Consider the following 20,378-nt stretch of genomic DNA (forward strand, 5'->3'; position numbering starts at 1 on the left):
TCCCCACCTGACTTAGCCTGGGAACTGTGCCAGAGGCAGCTGGGAACTTGTACAGGAACAGACCACTCCTGGGGCAGGAATCTGGCTGGAAAAAGAATATATATTATTTCCTTTGAGGCTTGCTCTGCCCTGTTTCTATGAAACAGACACTTGAGCTAAAGCCAAGGCTGACCAGAGACAATCCCTGGGTTTCTTCAACTATTATTTGTAAATGAAGTCAGTTTCTCATGACTGTAGCTGTTTGAACATTGGTGGATGAGCTTGTGTGCATACTATGTATCTCTGTGTGAGCTGAACTCAATAAAGACACAGGGAAGGAGAAGTCGGGGACCCTTCTTTGAGAGATTGGTCACCCTTCTTTCCCAAGGAGATCATGTCTTGGTAGATTTATTCTCATCTGGGACAGCCCAGGGGAGCTCTGGGTGCAGAACCCCCCCAACAGTAGGCTCAGTGAATGCATTCATTGTTAACGTGTGTGTGTCCTTGTTTGCCTGTGTTCTAGTGTGTGTGTCCGTCATGTCTGCATTGTGGGTTGGGCCTGGACCTTATCTCTCACTGTGCCTTTTCCTTTCTCTCCCTGCACACAGCCTGCCCGTGCCCGGGTCACCATAGGCACTGGAAGGATGGCCATCCAGCTGCGGACCAAGGAGGCCCTGGTGAGTCATGTCACCCTCTGGCTCCTTCTTCCTTATGGTCATGCTCTGGACAGGGATGACCCTTGGCCCTGCCCAAACCCCATCAGTCCCTAGGCCCCCCTCCCCATCTCCTGGGGTGTCGTTGACCCTGAGTTGAGAGAGTACTGTCCTGACCATGGCATTTTTCCACTGCAGGGGACAGGATGACTCAGGAGTGAGTTGTCCAACCCCGAAGCCTCTCAGAAGTCACCTGTGGACACCTGGGATGTGGCCACTTAAACATTCAGTGAAGTGTGACAGAGGCCTCGGGCAGGATGTGCTGGATGGGGCACCTTCACAAGTATGCAGGGGGCACTACATGCCCAGGAGAATGGAGGGGGGTGCGAGGAGGATGCCTGACATGAGGGACCGGTGAATGTCCCTGACTGTCATCGTGATGTTTCATGATGTTTTAGTGGATGGCTATTGGTCATATTTTTCTCTAAATGTCCTTCTATGTAAGAAAAACTTCATAGTAGAAAATATACAGATGTGGTTCAGTTGGTTAGAGGATCATTTTGATATGCCATGGTTGAGTTCGACTGCTGGTCAGGGCACCTTCGAGAAGCAACCGATGAAATCATCAAGAACTGGAACCAGATCTTTTTCTCTCTGTCTCTGAAATCAGTAATTTATATATATGTGTGTCTAGAGGTAAGTGTGCGGTGACCAGCTGGGAAGGAGGTCCCTGAAGGGGGACGACAGGAGATTAAGAAAGACCCAGTTTAAGGAAATGGTGGGGGCCAGGTGGGGTGTTGTCCTCTGATGGAGAAACAATGACCCTGAACATGGTCTCTGTGTTTATTTTATAAGGGTTAGTTAGATAAAGCTGAAGGACATTTTGCAGACTCAGGGAAGAACTTCAGGCATAATTGCTCCATTCCCAGGCTATCTAAGTGATAAATATTTCTTCTGCAAAAGTTACAGTCGCATTCAGCTGAAGCATGCAGTTAACTGTTTCCTTGTTAACCCCTTGCTGGTCCTGGCTGTTGCAGCTGGCTTCATCCACCTTGCAGATGCAAACAGTAAAGCACGGCCTTGCCAAGCACTCATCCTTAGCTTTGACGCCAGCCTTCACCAACTGCCACATAAGTGTATTGTTTTCATCGTCAGTAGAGGATATGTTCATTCAGTTGTAGACACTGAGAGAAAGAGAAGGAGAGAGACACAGATGTGAGAGAGGAATTCTGATGGGTTGTCTCCCACATGCGCTACAACCTGGTACAGAACCTGCAATTATTTCATGTCTAGGACATTGTTTCAACCAACTGAGCCACCTAACCAGGGCTGGGCATAAATATATGTCCTTCATTTTGTATCATTCTTTATATCATTTTTTTGAATTATGCAAGTGGAACAACTGTGTAAAGATTTTATTTATTTTTTAGAGAGAAGAGAAGGGAGGGAGAAACACAAGAAGAAAATCATTGGCGTGCGACATAAACATTCATGGGTTGTCTCTCATAACCCCCCCAATGTGGTACCTGGCCTGCAGCCCAGGCGTGTGCACTGACTCTGAATCAAATAGGACACATTTCAGTTATGGACTGGTGCTCATTCCACTGAGCCACAACAGCCAGGGCGTTTTATGGTTTCTTCCTTTTTTTTTTTTTTTTTTTTTAAATTTTACTTTAGAGAAAGGGAGGGAGAGAAACATCAATGTGTGGTTGCCTCTCGCACACTCCCAACTGGGGGCCTGGCCTGCAACCCAGGCATGTGCCCTGACTTGGAATCCAACCAGAGACTTCATGTTTGAAGGCCGATGCTCAATCCAATGATCCACACCAGCTAGCGTTGTGAAGCTTGACTTTTAGGAAATGTTCATTCGCTGTTTATGGTGGGAAAATTGTTTTTATTTCATTAAGATTTCATTTATTTATCTTAGAGAGAAGGGAAGGAAGTGAGAAAGAGTAGGAAAGAAACATAGATGTGTCTAAAACATGGACTGTTTGTCTCCCGTATGCGCCCTAATCGGGACCACACCCTTACCCTTCTGTTGTACACACAACGGTGCAACCAGCTGACTTACCTGGTCAGGGCTGCACATTTGTATAAGTGGAATCACACAACCCGTGTTTTATTGTATCAGGCTGCTTTCACTGAGCACCATGTTTTCTGTGTAAATCTGTGTTGTAGTAGGTGTCCTCTTTCATAGCTGTGTAGTATTCCAGTATGCAGGTAGTCCCTGTTGTATGCATTTATCAGGTGGTATACATTGGGGTGGTTTCCACTTTTTGGTTTTATCAGTCATGCTGCTGTGAACACTCATGTACAGTTTTTTGATTGATGTCATTTCCCTTGAGTGTAGGAGAGGAAATAGTGGGTCCTTTGATATCAGTATATTTAACCATTTAAGGAACGGTCTGACTGTTTTCCTGTGTGGCTGCACATGATTTCTCCACTTTGACCTTCTCTGTAATTGTTGCCTTGGTTTCCTCTTTTACCTACGTTGTTTACGATTTCTGAGTGGTTGTCATTTCCCTGTTGTTGGCTCTTGGGGATTCTGTTTCTCTTTTCTTAATCTTGGTGCAGTTACATTCTGATTTTTCTAAAAACAGAGCCTGCCCTGGCTGGGTGTCCCAGTTGGTTATGACATCATCCTGCACACCAAAAGGTTATGGGTTTGATCCCTGGTCGGGGCACGTGCATGATGCGAACAGATCGATGTCTCTGTCTCTCTCTCTGACCCTGCCTTCCTCTCCTTCCAAAATCAATATGTATGTCCTCGAGTGAGTATTTAAATAAAAAAAATAGAGCCTGATTTCAGCTCTTTGGAACTGGGTGAGGTTTTTCTTGTGGCAAAGAGGTTTCTGCCAGTAGACAAGAATCCCAAACAGTTGGAGCCCTGGAATGAGTGTCCTCAGTCATGTACCCATAGAGCGCTCAGAGGACTTTAGTTCACTTGGAGGTAAGCCCCCTTTCTAGGGGAATCTCCCAACCCTTCTGAGGAGGGGCCCTGTGTCTCACCTCCCTCACTTTTGCTGTAGGGTGTGGGCACACAGATGCCCAGGACCCACTGGGGTTTTCAGTCTGTCCCAGCCTGGGCTGGGTGCATGGAGCCTGCTCAGTAACAATTTCACTGAGTGAGTTTTTTTAAGCGGGCGGACATAGGTACAACTTTCAGCAGGAGTTATATTTAAAAACTTAAAATGAAATAGATACAATAATAAGGTGGGGGCAGGAGAAAACTTTGGGAGGTGGTGGATGAATTTATGACCTCGATGGTAATTTCAGTAGATTGTCCTTCCTGGGTTGGCCAAAAGGTCCGTTATGTTCTTTTCTGTAAAGTAAAAGACACATTTTTCATTTTCACCAGTAATTTTGTTGGTTCGGATATTTTGGTGACAGCCTCCTCAGTGCTCATGTGTGTCGTTTAAGCCTAAGGTTTTGACCCAGCAGTCCCCCCCGGATACTCCCCCCATGGGCCCAACCTCACATGACCCCTTCCCATTTCCCTGACACCTCAGAGAGTTGCTGCTGCCCAAGCACCTGTCTCGATGGTATTGACTAGTTGAGGGTCCATCGTGGGGGTTTCCGTCTAACATGTATGAGGTGATATGTCATTGTGGTTTTAGCTTGCAGCTCTCTGATGATAAGTGACATTGAGCATTTTTTCTTATGTATACTGGCCATCTGCATATCCTGTTTGGAGCAGTGTCTGTTCAGGTTTTTTGCCCATGTTTGAATTGTGTTATTGAACTTCCTATGAGCAGGCCCATAGTTTATTTGCCCATCCGAGGACTCACAGTGAACTGAGGCACCAAGGACTCTGAGTGGTCAGGCCCTTCAGAGCCCTGCACCTTGTTGACATCAATCAGATGCATCCTGTGCGCCTTCCTGATGCTCTCAGCCCTTCTGGCCACATCTCCCGAACACTGTGAGGAGAGCCCTGCAGTGAGTGTGCGCGCTTCTTTTTACAGGGGGCAGTGGCATTCAGGGATGTGATTGTGGACTTCACCCAGGAGGAGTGGCAGCAGTTGAAGCCTGCACAGAAGGACCTGTACAGAGACGTGATGATGGAGGTCTACTGGAACTTGGTCTCACTGGGTAAGGGGACAGCTTCCCTGTGTTACTCAGTGTGTGCCTGTCATCTCAGGATGACACAGAAATAAAACAGATGGACAGCCGCAGACATGCCCATTAGCCCAAATAGTTTCTATTTCCTTTTGCTCACCCTCCATCCCATACAACCATTGTGTAGTTAACCTGTTCTAGAATTTTATATCTATGCAATCATTGCAGGAAATTCTTTTATTTTGAGGTTTTCTTTATTTGTAGAGAGAGGGGAAGGGAGAAAGGAAGAGAGGGAGACAAACATCAATGTGTGGTTGCTTCTCACCTACCGGGAACCTGCCTTGCAGTCTAGGCATGTGCCCTGAGTGGGAATCGAACTTGAAAGCCTTTGGTTCACAGGCCAGCACTCAAGTCACTGAGCCATGCCAGCTGGGGCAGCTTTTTTTTTTTTTTATCTGAGTTTTTACCCTTGGCATCATTTCTTGAGGTTTCCCCACATTATCTGTATGTATGAATAGTGCCCCCGCCTTTTTTAATGTTTTACTTGTTTATGTTTAGAGAGACAGGGAGAGAAACATCAATGTGTGGTTGCCTCTCACATGGCCCCCAACTGGGGATGAGCCCCACAAACCTGGCATGTGCTCTGACTGGGAATTGATCCCGTTACCCTTCACAGGCCCACGCTCTATCCATAGCTACACCAGCCAGGGCTGGATGTCTTTCTGTAGAGACGTGATGTCCTGTCTGTTTGGAAAGGTTGAGTTATCCATAGGTGTATATTTAACTTTTTCAGAAACTGCCAAATTTTTCTCCAAGGCAGTTGCTTCATTTTTCATCTCCACCAGCTAGTGCTGGGTGTTGCGTTGCTCCGTGTGCTGTCAGAACTGCACATGCTCAGTCTCTCTCAGTGCAGCCATTGTCCTGTGCATGCAGTCTTACCACCATCTATAGCTTTCAGCTGATACTGCCAACCTTTCCAGGTGCTTATTTCCCATCGGTATATTCTCCTTGGTGAAGTGTCTGGTTCAAGTGTTTTGACTGTTTTGTTTTTTTAGTTGGGTTGTTTGCTTCCTTATCATTCACCTTTAACATTTCCTTATATATTCTCTTGTTAATTTTTGCAAGACCTTTATGAGATGTGCGCTTTGTAACTACTTCCCCCATCCTCTGGGTACTCCTTTTCTCTTCCTCGGTGGCATCATTTGGAACATGCTTGTTTTTAATGTAGATGGGTCCAGTTTATTTATGTTGTTGTTCCTTGTGTTTTTGGTGTCACATCTGAAGGACCATTTGCTAACCAAAGGCCACACAGATTTACTCCTGTTTTGTCTACAACTTTTAGAATTTTATCTCTTTCTTTACATCCTTTTCCCAGTTTGAGTTAATTGTTTTGAATGGTGTAAAAAGGGGCTAACGTCACTATTTTTCTTTTTTTTAAGTTAAATTTTTTTGGTGCCATTAGCTAATAGGATCACATAAGTTTCAATTGTACATGTCTTTTTTTAAGTATATTTTATTGATTATGCTATTATCCTTGTCCTAGTGTTTTCCCCTTTGTCTTCTTCTACCCATCAGCCCCCTTTCCTCCAACAACCCCCAACCCACTTAGTTCATGTCCAAGGGTCATACATGTAAGTTTTTTAGCTTCTCCATTTCCTACTATTTTTAACAACTTCCTGTGTATTCTATGCCTACCAATTTATGCTGCTTAACCCCTACACCTTTTCTGCCATATCTCCCTCCTTCCCCTCCAACGCCTCAGCTGATAACCCTCCAACATCTCCTTTTCATGACTCTGTTTCTCTTCCAGTTGTTTGCTTAGTTTAGCTTTTAGATTCAGTTGTTGATAGTTGTGAATGTTAATGTTCATAGTAATGTTCATAGGTTTAATCTATTTATTTATTTATTTATTTATTTATTCTTAGAGAGAGGGGAAAAAGAGACGGAGAGAAACATCACTGTGTGGTTGCATCTCACGCACCCTCAGCTGGAGGCCTGGCATGTAGCTCAGACATGTGCCCTGACAGGGAATTGAACCTGCAACTGTTTGGTTCATAGGGAGGCACTCAATCCACTGAGCCACACCAGCCAGGGCTGGTCTCCATCTTAAATCCTTTTCACATTTCATGTAATAATGGCTTAGTGGTGATGAACTCCTTTAGCTTTACCTTGTCTGGAAGCAGTTTCTCAGCGCTTTGTTTCTAAATGATCGCTTTGCTGGCTAGAGTAAAGTACGTTGTAGGACCTTACTTTTCATCACTTTGAATACTTCTTGCCAGTCCCTTCTTGCCTATAAAGTTTCTTTTGAGAAATCAGCTGACAGCCTTATGATAACTCCTTTGTAAATTAACTCTCTGCTTTACTCTTGCTGCTTTTAAGATTCTCTCTCTATATATTTATCCTTTGGCATTTTAATCATGATGTGTGTTGGTGTGGTCCTCTTTGGGTCCAAGTTCTTTGGGCGTCTCTATGCTTCCTGGACTCATATGTCTATTTCTTTCACCATATGAGGGAAGTTTTCTTTCATTATTTTTTCAGATAAGTGTTCAGTTTCTTGCTCTTCCTGTTCCCCTTTCGGCAGCCTTATGATTCCAATGTTGGTACGTTTGAATATGTCCCAGGGGCTATTTATGCTATCCTTTTACTTCCAAATTCTTTTTCTCTTCAGGATTTTTTGGTTAAATGCTTATTACTTCATTATAGTCCAAATCCTTGAATTGAATTTCAGCTTCATCCCCTCCACTGTTAGTTCCCTGTAGATTTCTGTTTGTTTCACTTCGTGTGTCTTTCATTTCTTCCGGGTCTTTTTTATTCTTTTTCCATAATTGATGAGTTTTGATCATATTGATAACTAGTTTTTGAACTCTGCATCAGATAAGTTGGTTATCTCTGTTTTGTTTAGTTCTTTACCTGTGGTTTTGTTCTGTTCTTTCATTAGGGGCATGTTTGTTTGTGTCCTCAATTTGTCAGCCTTCCTGTGTTTGTTTCTGTGTATGAGGTTGAGCTACTTTGACTCCTGTCTGAGTTGTGTGACCTGTTGTAGTAGAGGTGAATGTGAATTGTGTGGGCAGAGTCTTAGTTAATTGCCAGCGTAGGGCAACCAGCTCCCCACTTTTTGGCTCTGTGTCAGGGGAGGGCTCACAGAGAGCATTATGCTGCCACTTGTTCTGGGGGTTTGCCGGGGAAGAAGCTGTCTCCCAGCCCTCGACTGTTTCCCAACACATCCCTTTCTGCATTTGTACCACTGGTGCCCTTCCAGCTATTGCCCTGGTGCTAATCCAAGAGTGGGTGGGGCTGGGAAGGCCTAAGTCTGTGGGGAGCCTCTTAGAGGAGTCGCCTAAAAATCTGGCAGTATCTTCTGCTACTCCAAGCCCTGCTGATATTTACAGCCAGAACTTATGGGGATTTATCTTCCTGGCCTGGAATAGCAGGCTGTGTGGTCTGGCCCAGGGGTGGGATTCTTCCTTCCTGAGGTATCCCTCCCAATTATTATCCACCACATGGGTATGTGGGACCACTGTTTCCGCCACCTGTCCAAGCCACGTCTCCGCTCTTCTGTGTTCATGTTGGTCACTCTGCCCCTCAAACCTTCTGGATGAATATGGGTTCTGTATGTCCATTATTGTCAGGTGTCAATACCACTCCATTTTCTGACAGTTGTGTGTGATATATTTTATGGTCTAGTTGTCACTTTTTCTGTCGTTGTGCCAAGAGGCCAAACCTGTTTACATACGGCTCCATGTGGATAGAAATTTCCCTGATTTTTCATAGGAAGAAAAATCAAGAGAAGTGACCTAGATCTTCACCAAGAGACCAAACGAACAAATCAGGATGTGGAAATGTGATAGAAATCAGAAAACTCTTCAAAGATGAGCATTTTTTGTTCTCCTGGACAAGAAAGATGCCCTTGGATAATATTCTTAAGGAAAAACACTAACTTTTACACTTAGTGTACAGTCCCATTTCTTTAACAGATTTCCTGGTGGTTTAACTGACCTACTATTAACTGCACATAGTTAAAGCAAATGGTTTGATGCATTTTGACATTTGTATCCACCAAGATATCGTCATTGTGTCGCAGATACATCCATTAACCCGAAAGATTTTCGCCCACGCACCATCCTTCAGTGACCACTGTTGTGTAGTTTGCCTATCTACAATACTATATATATGAAATCCTATGGCACATATTGTTTATTTTTTATCTCATTTCTTATACTTCACATCATTCTTTTTAGGTTCACTCAATGTCAACCATGTGTATGAATCATTCCCTTCATTTTTTCCCTTATGTTTTTTTATTGATTTGAGACAGAGAAGGAGACAATGTGAGAAAAATCAGTCCGTTCCCTCTTTTACAAGCCCTGAACTTGGATCCAACCCGCATGCAGTGTTTGGTGGACTTGAGGACTCTAACCAGCTGAGCTGGGCATCTAATGCAATAGCTGACTTTTTATTGCAGAGTAATATTCTACTTCTGGGATAGCTCACCATGTGTTTATGCTTTCACTTGATGAACATTGGGATTAATTCCAGTTCTACACTCAAGGGAAGGGTCTAAATCTCAGGTTTTGTACGGCCAGTGAGGGCTTTAGTGGGGGTAGGGGGACAGCTACTTACCATTTCTGCTTGCTTTGTAATGTCCGAGGACAGAAGGCTATGTATGTCAGGATCTTGCCTTTTCAATGAGAATTTCTTGTGAGATTGCAAAGTTTTAAAGTGTTTGGATGAACCTAAAAGTGCATATGCAGAGTCTGGACCTCAGGACAGCCACCTTGTCTGGAAACAGAGATTGAAGAATCAATGGGACAAGGCTGGGAGCCGGTGTGGTTTTGCAGGGAAGGATTAGCATACTAAGCAGAGGGGTGAGGAGCCAGCTCAAGGGCCAGGCCACTCCTGGGCAGTGTGACATGTAGGAGCATCATTGGCAGGGGGGGAGGCAGAAGACAACCAGCACAGCCACATGAGAATGAGCTCTTACTGTATCATTAGTAATAACAGGCGATGCTTTGAGAAGCACAGCAGTCTGGGGACGTGCAGGACGAGGCTGGGAAGCAAGGAGCCAGGTGCAGTGAGCCCTCCCTGGGTGTGTGGGGTCATTTCTGGTGCTCTTCCTTGCCCGTTTTCTTCCTCTTTCTCTTCTGGGCCTTTCCTCCCAGCTCTGACCTGTGTAGGTCGCGTTTGCATCCACTGCCAATCAGGCATTTCCTGCTCTGTTTTCACATCCTTACAACTCACTGTCTCACATCACGGCTTCCCTGCTTCCTCTGTCCCCACTACAGGCTGTCCTCTGCTGTCAGGATATGCCTTGTTAGGTCTTGGGAAGATCCTCCCTCCCAGTGTGGTTAACTACATGTGTGTCGTCATCTTTTTCCGCCTCCCCTCAGACTTGGAAACTGAACAGAACATGAATGAACCGGACCCAGAGAAGGAAGACAGACCATCCATTGCGATGGTGGTTGAAGGACTCATGAAGAATGGAGCCCGGGATTATGCCTGTGAAAAAGCAAGGATACAGAGTCACAGGGTGGGGCTGCAACACAGAAGCACAGGGACCTTTCTGGGGCCTTTGGACATGTCCCAAGTGTTAGCCCCTGAGTGTTTTGAATATAAGACATTCGTCCACCAGAGCCACATGCTGGCCCCACCAAGATTGGAAGGACCGAGAGGACCAGGGACACACCATTTCACCATGTGTGAGAAGAACTCAGGTACCTCAAGCCCCAGTCCTCCCTCCCAACTTTGTGAAGAGAAGAAGACATACAAGTGCAGACAGTGCAGCAAGACTTTCAGCTCAAAGTCATCCCTGAGGAAGCACCAACGAACCCATTCCTTGGAGAGGCCATACGTGTGTGGGGACTGTGGTAAGGCCTTCAGCCGGAAGGATAAGATTGTCCTACACCAGAGGACGCACACTGGGGAGAAACCTTATGTGTGCGGGGACTGCGGCAAGTCCTTCAGGCAGAAGAGTAACATCATCCTACATAAGAGAACGCACACTGGGGAGAAGCCATATGTGTGCGGGGACTGCGGTAAAGCCTTCAGCCAGAAATCAACCCTCAATGTTCATCACAGGACGCACACTGGGGAGAAGCCTTTCTTGTGCGGGGATTGTGGCAAGGCCTTCAGGGACAATAGGCGCCTCATTGAGCATCAGAGGATACATACCGGGGAGAAGCTGCACTCCTGCGGGGACTGTGGCAAAGCCTTCATCCACAAACGGAGTCTCATTGTCCATCAGAGGACGCACACAGGGGAGAAGCCCTATGTGTGTGGGGACTGCGGCCAGGCCTTCAGACAAAATAGGCGCCTCATGGAGCATCAGAGGATGCACACTGGGGAGAAGCTGCACTCCTGCAGGGACTGCGGCAAAGCCTTCAGCCAGAAATCTGACTTCCTTGTGCATCAGAGGACACACACTGGAGAGAAGCCGTATATTTGCGGTTACTGCGGCAAGGCCTTCAGGCATAAGGGTAATATCTTCCTACACCAGAGAACGCACACGGGAGAGAAGCCTTATGGGTGCAGTTACTGTGGCAAGGCCTTCAGCCAGAAATGCAGCCTTCTCGTGCATGAGAGGATGCACACTGGGGAGAAGCCATTCATATGTGGGGAGTGTGGCAAGGCCTTCAGCCAGAAATCCAGCCTCCGTGTGCATTCAAGGACGCACACCGGGGAGAAGCCATACGTGTGTGAGTATTGTGGCAAGGCCTTCAGAGAGAATAGGCGCCGCATGGAGCATCAGAAGACGCACAATGAGGAGAAGCCGTAGGTGTGTGAGGCATGTGGGAAGGCCTTCATAAAGTATGGACACCTCATTGACCAACAGGACACACAGCCGGGGAAAGCCATACAGGTGTGGGAAGTGCGGGAAGACCTTCATCCACTAATGGAGTCTCAGTGTGCATTATCAGATGATGCACGCCGGGGAGAAGCCTTATGTGTGTGGTGACTGGCAAGGCCTTCAGGTAGAAATGCAGCCAGCTTGTGCATCAAAGGGCACAGAGGGGAGAAGCCATAGGTGTGTGGGGACTGCAGCTAGCAGGTGCTTCAGAGGGAAGAAGAGCCTCATCAAGCATCAGAGGATGCACAGTGGGCAGATGCCATGTGTGTGCAGGGACTCCAGCCAGGCCTTCAGAGGGAATAGGTGCCTCATCGAGCATCACAAATTGGACGCCAGGTTGGAACTGTACATATGCAGGGATTGTGGTGAGGTCTTTAGCAGAACAGGAACCTCATTGAGCATCAAAGAATGCAGATTTCGTTCCTTGCTGGTGTGGCTTTGTGGATTGAGTGCTGGACTGTGAATTAAAGGGTCTCTGGTTCCATTCCCAGTCAGCGCACGTGTATGGGTTCTGTCTGGGTTCGGGCCAGGTCCCCAGTAGGGGGCGCTGGAGAAGTACTATACTGAGGTTTCTCTCCCTGTCTTTCTCCCTCTCTCTTTGAAAATAAATAAAATTTTTAAAAACCGAAGTAAAAAAGGGCAGGGGTAACAGTGCACCCTAAGTTGAAGGCATACATGTTAGGCTAGTACAGACTTCAGCAACAACTCCTCATTCAGGAAGCACAGACAGTTGCACACTGGGGAGTCCCCTGCCAGGGCTCCATCTGCCAGAAGAATTCATGACATGCCCATCTGTACAGAATCATCTGACTGGCCCCACCTTGGAGAAGTGAGCCAAACCTTCATTGGGAATATTTTGCTCCCCATCCACCAAGTTGTTTCTGTGGGAGACAAGCCCTACCAGAGTGGCAAATGCAGGAAAACCTTCAGCAGGAATTTCTACCTCATGGGCACATAGCAGGGAACTGGGGCATTTTAGAATCCACACCCGACAGACAGATCCTGAGCCCATGGGCTAGTGTCAGACTTGATATTGGAGCCCACAGGTAGGACGCAAGAGAACCCTGATCAGACCTGTGTGAAAAATGTGGATGTTAAGGAGACAGCACGGCATTCTCACCATTTGCTTCCCCAACATTTGCAGGGTCAGGTGCAAAGCAAGGCCCCTAGAGGTCTAGCATATGTAGCCAGTGGCACTGTGGCTCCAGACCCATATGGAGTAAACAGTTGTAGGAGCTTGGACAACACATTCAGTGTCTCTGTTCTCCGTCTCCTGGGTAGTAAAATGGAGGAGAGATAGGAAAAGGGAAGATGTGGAGGTGAGCTGCATGGGGGTATTGTCACTTTGACACATTCCTGGAACCTGTCTAGAGGTCAGGTTGTCACATCTGTGGGTGTCCTTGTTTGCCCCGCTCCAAGCCCCCAGTTTTCCTGCAACAGTAAAAGGTGCCAGTTATTTTATGAGGGGAAGAAAAATGTTTTTTGGCATGGGAACTAACAATTGCATCAGATGCCATAGTTTCTCAGAGGGGTTGATTAAATTTTTTTTTGAATAGAACTTTCCATTAAGGGAAACCAATGTCGTTTTAAACAATCATGCAAAAGGTAGACATACAGGTTGTTGGGTGCTGTCCTGTCTGGTTTCAGGGACTGTAGCCTCATAAATGGACGAAAATGTCCCAGGGCTAGGGCTGAGTGAAAAGGCCTTGGGCACATGAGCCACTAAGGAGACAACATTTCCTCCTGGCAGGAGCACAGACCCTGCCTCCCTCACTTCCCACTTCTTGGCAGGTCAGGTGGCTAGTTAGCCAAAGACCTGTGAGACCCCTCAAAAAGGGAGGGGCAACCTAAGACAGGCATAGTAGCCATGGGCCATCAGGGAAGGACTTGGGGGTCTACAGAGAAGGGGCAGAAAGACCCTCACCCCTTGGCTTTGTCCTAGTCTGAGTCCTCAGTCTTTCTGTAAGAGTCTCCTAATCTCGGCTACTTTGCTTTCCATGCCTGACTTAGCCTGGGAACTGTGCCAGAGGGGGCTGCAACCTTCTGTGGGAACAGACCACTCCCTTAGGGTGAATCTGGTCAGAGAAAGAATATACATTGTTTCCTTTGAGGCTTGCTCTGCCCTGTTCCTATGAAACAGACACCTGAGCTAAAGCCAAGGCTGACCAGAGAGAATCCCTCTGTTTCTTCAACTATTACCTGTAAATGATGTCAGTTTCTCATGACTGTATTTTGAACATGGGTGGATGAGCTTTATGTGCATACTGTGTATCTCTGTGTGAGCTGAACTCAATAAAAACACAGAAATGGAAATGTCCAGGACTCTTTTCTGAGAGATTGGTCACCTCCTCCCCAAGGAGATCATGTCTTGGTAGATTTATTCTCATTGGTGTCTTTGGAGGAGCTCTGTGGGTGGAGCCCCACTTATCTGGCGCCCAAACAGGTGCAGGCTACTAGCCATTTGTCCTAGATGAGCCTATTGTGTTGTCGGCACACCTAAGAGGACGGGAGTCAGAGCTAATCATCCCCAGAGAGACATTGGTACCATATTGGTGTTGGTAAGGTGGCCACGTGTGTTCAACAGCAAAGGTTTATCTCTTGCCCCCCTTAAGCGGTTTTCTTTTCATTTCTGTTCTGTGCACCCTCTTCAGTGAGTAGGAGTCTTGCTCTCTTCCAAGCATTTGCCGCATCTCATGAGCACGGGTCAAGCAGTAAAAGCTACTAATGTGCTCGCCACTAGATGACACCCGTGAAAAGAAAGGCTGGAAACATGCACTGGGGCAGAGCACCAGGTTTCCCACCAGCTGCAAGGAAAAGTCCATGCGATCAGAGGCACGCTGTAAGAACGCTCACAAGCCCATCCCCGTGGCACATTGCACACCTAAGTTTAGTCTTGGGAGAAAGAGCTGAGACTTTAACTTTGTTCAGTTTTAAAAGCACCTACTAGTTACAGGGTTCTTTATGAGTGTCTCCTCTTCTTGCTAAGTGCTTAAGAAAAGAGGCACTTCTTCATCTGGCTCAAATTCTCAAGCCTCCCTACATGGCGGGGGGGCCTTGCAGAGGTATCTGGGGTCAATCCCTAAGACGTGCAGGAACCTCTTAGGGATCTCCAATCATAGTCATTTAATTTCAGCTCGTCTGGGGAATTGCACACGAGGTTTGGTCAGCCATCACTCTGAGCCCCCTGGTTGTCTTAGACAACCAGGGGAGAAACTGAGGGACGTAAGAGAGAGGCAGGGACGAGCAAGGGGTAACAGCCTTGGGAGCCCTCCTCACAAGCAGCACACTTTTGACCCGCTGCATTCTTCTCATTAGCAAGAAGTAGGATCTGAGGGTGCTGGCAGAGTGAAGGCGCAAGTCAAACTAGTTTCTTAATTTCCACGCTTGTGGAGGGAGAAATTTCTGAAATGGTTCTTTTATATATTGGTTAAGCAATTATTTTAAAGGTTATTTACAAGCCCCTTGATCACTGGAAAGGGGCTCTCAAAGGAACAAGAGCATTATTTCAGGCAAATACAGCAGCTCCTTAAGGCTTTGGGCTGTCACATCAAGGAGCAGAATTTAATTAATTTGCTTCAAGTTGTTAAGGAATACTGCCCCTGGCTCCCGGATAAGGGATCTTTAGCCTTAGCTATTTAGGAAAAGGTTGGGCAGAAGTTGAAATGGCACCAGGAACCTGGGACCCCTATCGGTCATCAAAATCTCCTTACTTGGGGGATGGTCAGGACTGCCCTGATGCCTATTCATATATCCGACTCAGATAAAAGATCAATAAGGCAGGGGAGGCCGCTTCAATTGCTTCTGATCCAAGACTTAAGTCCACTCTTTCCAGAAAAGGGAGAACTTTTACCCCATTCATCTCCTTCCTCTGCTTCTAATGGGAGGAAAGTTTTAAGAGTCAACGTCATATCATTAACTTTCAGGCCCCTCTGCTGGTATCTAGTGCCACGTACCAGTGTCTTAGAGATGCAGGCAGGGAGGTGGACTAGCATTCTTTCACTGACTTCCTTGTCCCTCACCCAGCCAGACAGACAAAATCCACAACATGAGCATGTACCTTATGAAATGTTCAAACACTTAAAAATGAGTATGAAGGAAAACAGGCTCCAATCCCCTTAACACAGTGGGTTTGTTAACAGCATTAACAGAAGCATTTCTTTCTTTTTTTAAATTTTTATTGTTATTCAATTACAGTTGTATGCCTTTTCTCCCCATCCCTCCACCCTACCCCAGCTGAACCCACCTCCCTCCCCCACCCTCCCCCTTGGTTTTGTCCATGTGTCCTTTATAGTAGTTCCTGTAATCCCCTCTTCCCACTGTCCCCCCCCCCCCCCGCCCTGGCTATTGTTAGATTGTTCTTAACTTCAATGTCTCTGGTTATAACAGAAGCATTTCAAATGGCTCCAAGTGATGTGGTTGCCTTAGTCAGAATAACTTTAAGCCCTGCACAGTTTACTGCCTGGCATTCTGAATATATGGTGAAATGTCGCCATCAGGTGGATGAAAATGTTAGGACAGGGAATCCGGTCACTCTTGACCTGCCTGTTAGGTTAGGACATTATACTAGGCTGGACCAGCAGGCTCACGTGGACCCTCAGACTTTTCCCCAATGTTTTTCAGCGGCTCTCTGAGCCTTTAAGGCTGTACCTGAAGCCAAGCCATGCAGCTCAGGGTCCTCTATCAATATTAGACAAGCAGCCAATGAGGTTTATTCAGACTTTGTTGACAGATTACAAGAGGCAATTCAAAGACAAATGGAAAATCAAGATGTTGCAGATGCCCTGTAGCTGCAGCTAGCTGTTGAGAATGCCAATAATGATCGCAAGGCTGTCCTTCAACCCGTTTGGTCAACCTCTACCACATAGGTCAGTTTATCAAAGCCTGTCTAAATGTTGGAACAGAACAACATAAGGCGATGTTACTTGCTGTGTCCTTAAAAGGCGAGATTAAGTGCTTTAATTGCCGCAGTGCAGGACACATTTGGAAAGAGTGTGGGAGTAAGAATAAACCACTCCCAGGGAAGGAGTGCCCGGGTTGCCATAAAGGCAAACATTGGGCCAAGCAGTGCAGGTCTACCCATGACATGGATGGGAAATTACTGCCTTCCCTGCAGAGAAACAAGAGGTACTCCAGTGCTCCAAGCCCAAACAGGAGCCCCCACAGCAGCAAGCAGCTGTTCTGGGCTCAGGAAAATGTCGGGTCTCCCATCTCTGTGCTGCCACTAGGGAGAGTGCAGGGCTGGACCTGGTCACCACTGTGGAACTCATCTTAAAGGAATAAGATGAGGTAGTCTCTGCTCCGTTGCCCCCAGGACTAGTAAGACTAATTTTAGGACTGTGTAGTATGCCCACTATGGGCATCCTTATCCAACCTGGAGTTATTGATTCTGAATATCAAGGAGAAATAAAAATTATGCTTAGGGCACTCGGGTATTGTATTATTCCAGTCAGACCCACATTGCCCAGCTCCCCCTCATACCTCATGAGGTGCCGGATACTCAAAAAGTAACTAGAGGAAAGAAGGGCTTTGACATCACAAACAATCAGTCCATATTCTGGATGGCTCCCATTAATCTAAAAAAAGCCTGAGTTAGAAATAATAATAAATAAAGGACAGAATTCCATGTTCTATAAGACACAGGAGCTGATGTGTCTGTTATTTCTAGCCAATATTGGCCCCCAGAGTGGCCGTGAATTGAAACAGATATTTCTGTAACTGGGATAGGGGGTGTTTCTGAACCCCCGAAAAGTATGTGGTCTCTCAAATGTTTTGGTCCAGACGGTTAATTTGGACGAATCCAGCCTTATGTCCTTCCCTCTCCGCTTAATGTTTGGGGCAGGGATCTCCTCCCTCAGCGGGGGATGCAGGTCTCCCTGCTGCCTTTTCCCTAATGGCCACTGTCCAAGCTTCTCCCCTACCCCTCCCTTGGCTACCTGACGTGCCTGAGTGGGTTGACCATGGCCACTAAAGAGGGAGAGGCTAGAAAAGCTCCAGGAGCTTGTATAGAAGCAACTGGAGGAGGACATACAGAGCCATCCAGCGGCCCATGGAACACTCCCATTTTCATACTCCCCAAGAAATCAGGAAAATGGACTTATTCATAATCTCAGAGAGACTAATGAAGTATTACAACCCATGGGGGCTTTACAACTGGGAGTCCCAAACCCGGTGTGCATACCAAAAGATTGGCCCCTCATTGTTATTGGTTTAAAGGACTATTTCTTTACCATTCCCTGAGCTAAAAGGGATGGTGAGAGATTTGCTTTTTCAGTCCCTGCACTTAATAACCTTCAGAGAGATTCATTGGAAGGTTTTTACCTCAAGGGATGTTAAAAAGCACCACCATTTGTCAGTATTTTTTCCATCAAGCTGTTCAGCCAGTAAGAAATTTATTTCCCCAAAGTGTTATTTATCATTACATGGATGACATCTTAATTGCTGCAGCATCTCAGGGAGAATTAAAGCAAGTTCACTTGTGTCTTAAAGACAATGTTTCTTCAGCAGAATTATCTATAGTCCCAGAAATTTGGCTGGGTGTGCGCCTTGGGGCAGTGCATGTGTGTGGGTCTGCCATGTGCACCAAGCACATGGACCCTGCTGTACTCAGCCCAACCCTAATCCCACCCTTATCTTCTTGAGCACATGGCTTACCTTTTTGGGCCTCAGTTTCTTTATCTGTGAAATGGGGTGAGCGAAGATAGCCCCAACCATGCAGGATGTCAGGAGGATTATATCAGGGACGTTGGTCGAGGACCTTGGATGCCATAGGCCCCCTGCATGCATTCACTATCATGTTGTGGCTGTCCTTGTCTGCCTTACAGTGGGTGTGCCTGTCAGGTCTGCGTTGTGGGTCACACCTCCACCTGATCTCCCACTGGGCCTTTTTCTTTCTTTCCCTGCGCACAGCCTGCCGTGTCCAGGTCACCATGGCCACTGGAAGGATGGCCACCCATCTGCAGACCAAGGAGTCCCTGGTGAGTCATATCACCCTCTGGCTCCTTCTTCCTGAGGGTTATACTTGTGGGCAGGGATGACCCTTACCCCCCCCTAAAACCCCATCAGGCCCCAGGTCCCTCTCCCCATCTCCTGGGGTTTTGTCCACCCTGATTTGAGAGAGTACTGCCCTGACCTTGACGTTTCTCAACAGGATGGCTCAGGAGTGAGCTGTCCTCTCCTGAGGGCTCTCAGGAGACACCTGTGGGCACTTGGGATGTGGCAGCTTCAACATACTCAATGAAGTGTGACAGAGGCCTCTGGCAGGGAGTGCTGGATTAGGGACCTTCAGAAGTAGGCAGATGGCACTAAAGGCCCTGGGCCTGGAGGAGGTGGGGAAGGAGGACACCTGTGGTGTGGAAGTGGTTGTGGGGGGGCTCCACCACCCCCTGCCCCTGGCCTCCACAGATGAGAATAAATCTACCAAGACATGATCTGCTGGGGAGGGAAGGTGGCCCATCTCTCAAAGAACGGCCAGGAGCCTGTTCTTCAAAGGGTTTTTATTGGGTTCGATGTGCACAGGAATACAGGTAGAGCTCATGAATCATTGTCAGGCAGTAATGATCAAACAATAGGTAACATTCCAAGAAGTATGAGGGCTTATTCTGAGTCAGAGTCAACTAACTAAACGGCTATAAAACTTTGGGAAAGAACTCATTTTATGCTTGGATCGGTATCAGAAAATTAGGGCATTCTTAGCAAAGCAGGTTTCACAGGATTTTGTGCACTCTTTCTTAGGCCTGATCCCCTCCCCCTCAGGGAACCGCCTATTCCTGCCCAGCATTGTTTGAGGCTTAAGTGGGTGGGTTGGGGGGAGGTGAGGGGGACAGTGAGTAAGGCAGCCAAGAGATTAGGAGATTTCTTGCAGACAGAATGAGGACTTAGTCTATGTCAAAGCTGAGGGTTGAGGGTCCATCACCCCCTTTCTCTATAGCCGCCCAAGTCCTTCCCTGAAGGCTCCTTCTTGACCATGCCTCAATAGACCCTTGAGGAATCTCACCAGTCATTGGATGACCAGTCATCTGCCCAGGGCCAAGCAGGGTTAGGTAAAAGGGGACAGAGGCAATGCCCCTGTCAGGAAGATTAGCTTTGTCTCCTTAGTGGCTTTTGGTCCCAAGGTCACTCACTCAGCCTTAGCCATGGGGGGGGGGGGGGCGGGGGCGGGTTACAGCTTCTGAAACCAGACATGGCAGGTCCCAACAAGTGGTGAATGTCCCTAACTGTCCTTGTGATGTTTTAGTGGGTGTCTATTTGTGGTATTTTTCTCTAAACTTCTTTCTATGGAAGAAAAACTTGACAATAAAAAATGTACAGATGTAGCCCTGGCTGGTGTAGCTCAGTGGATTGAGCATGGACTGCGGACCAAAGGGGTGCCAGTTTGATTCCCAGTCAGGGCACATGCCTGGGTGTGGGCCAGGTCCCCAGTAGGGCCATGCGAGAGGCAACTGCACATTGATATTTCTCCCCCTGTCTTTCTCCCTCCCTTCCCCTCTCTCAAAAAATAAATAAATAAAATCTTTAAAAAGAACACACAAAAATATACAGATTTGGGTCAGTTGGTTACAGGTTCATCTTAATATGCCAAGGTTGTGGGTTTGATCGCTGGTCAGGACACTTTCTAAGGAGCAACCAATGAATTCATCAGTATGTGGGACAACATCTCTTGCCTTCTGTCTGTCAAATCAGGAAATTTATATATTTGTGTCTGGGGGCAAATCTTTCTTTTAATCAACAGAGGAATGTTCGTTGAGTTTTAGGGAGACAGGAAGAGAGAGGGGCAGGGGAGAGAGACACAGATGTGAGAGAAATTTCGATCAGTTGTTCCCACATGCGCTCCAAGCTGGTATAGATCC

General features: G+C 46.9%; 1 protein-coding gene across 1 annotated transcript in view; it reads left to right on the forward strand.

Annotated features, from left to right (window-relative positions):
• Nucleotides 1-20,378, forward strand: part of LOC112313489 (zinc finger protein 585A) — a 97,276-nt gene that overhangs the window by 2,812 nt on the left and 74,086 nt on the right. The window contains 3 exon segments of the mRNA XM_071219976.1: nt 588-656; nt 4,595-4,721; nt 18,439-18,506. Coding sequence (XP_071076077.1) covers nt 624-656; nt 4,595-4,721; nt 18,439-18,506 — 228 coding nt within the window. The 5' untranslated portion in view covers nt 588-623.

This window comes from Desmodus rotundus, chromosome 12 (assembly GCF_022682495.2).
Source record: "Desmodus rotundus isolate HL8 chromosome 12, HLdesRot8A.1, whole genome shotgun sequence".
NCBI lineage: Eukaryota > Metazoa > Chordata > Mammalia > Chiroptera > Phyllostomidae > Desmodus > Desmodus rotundus.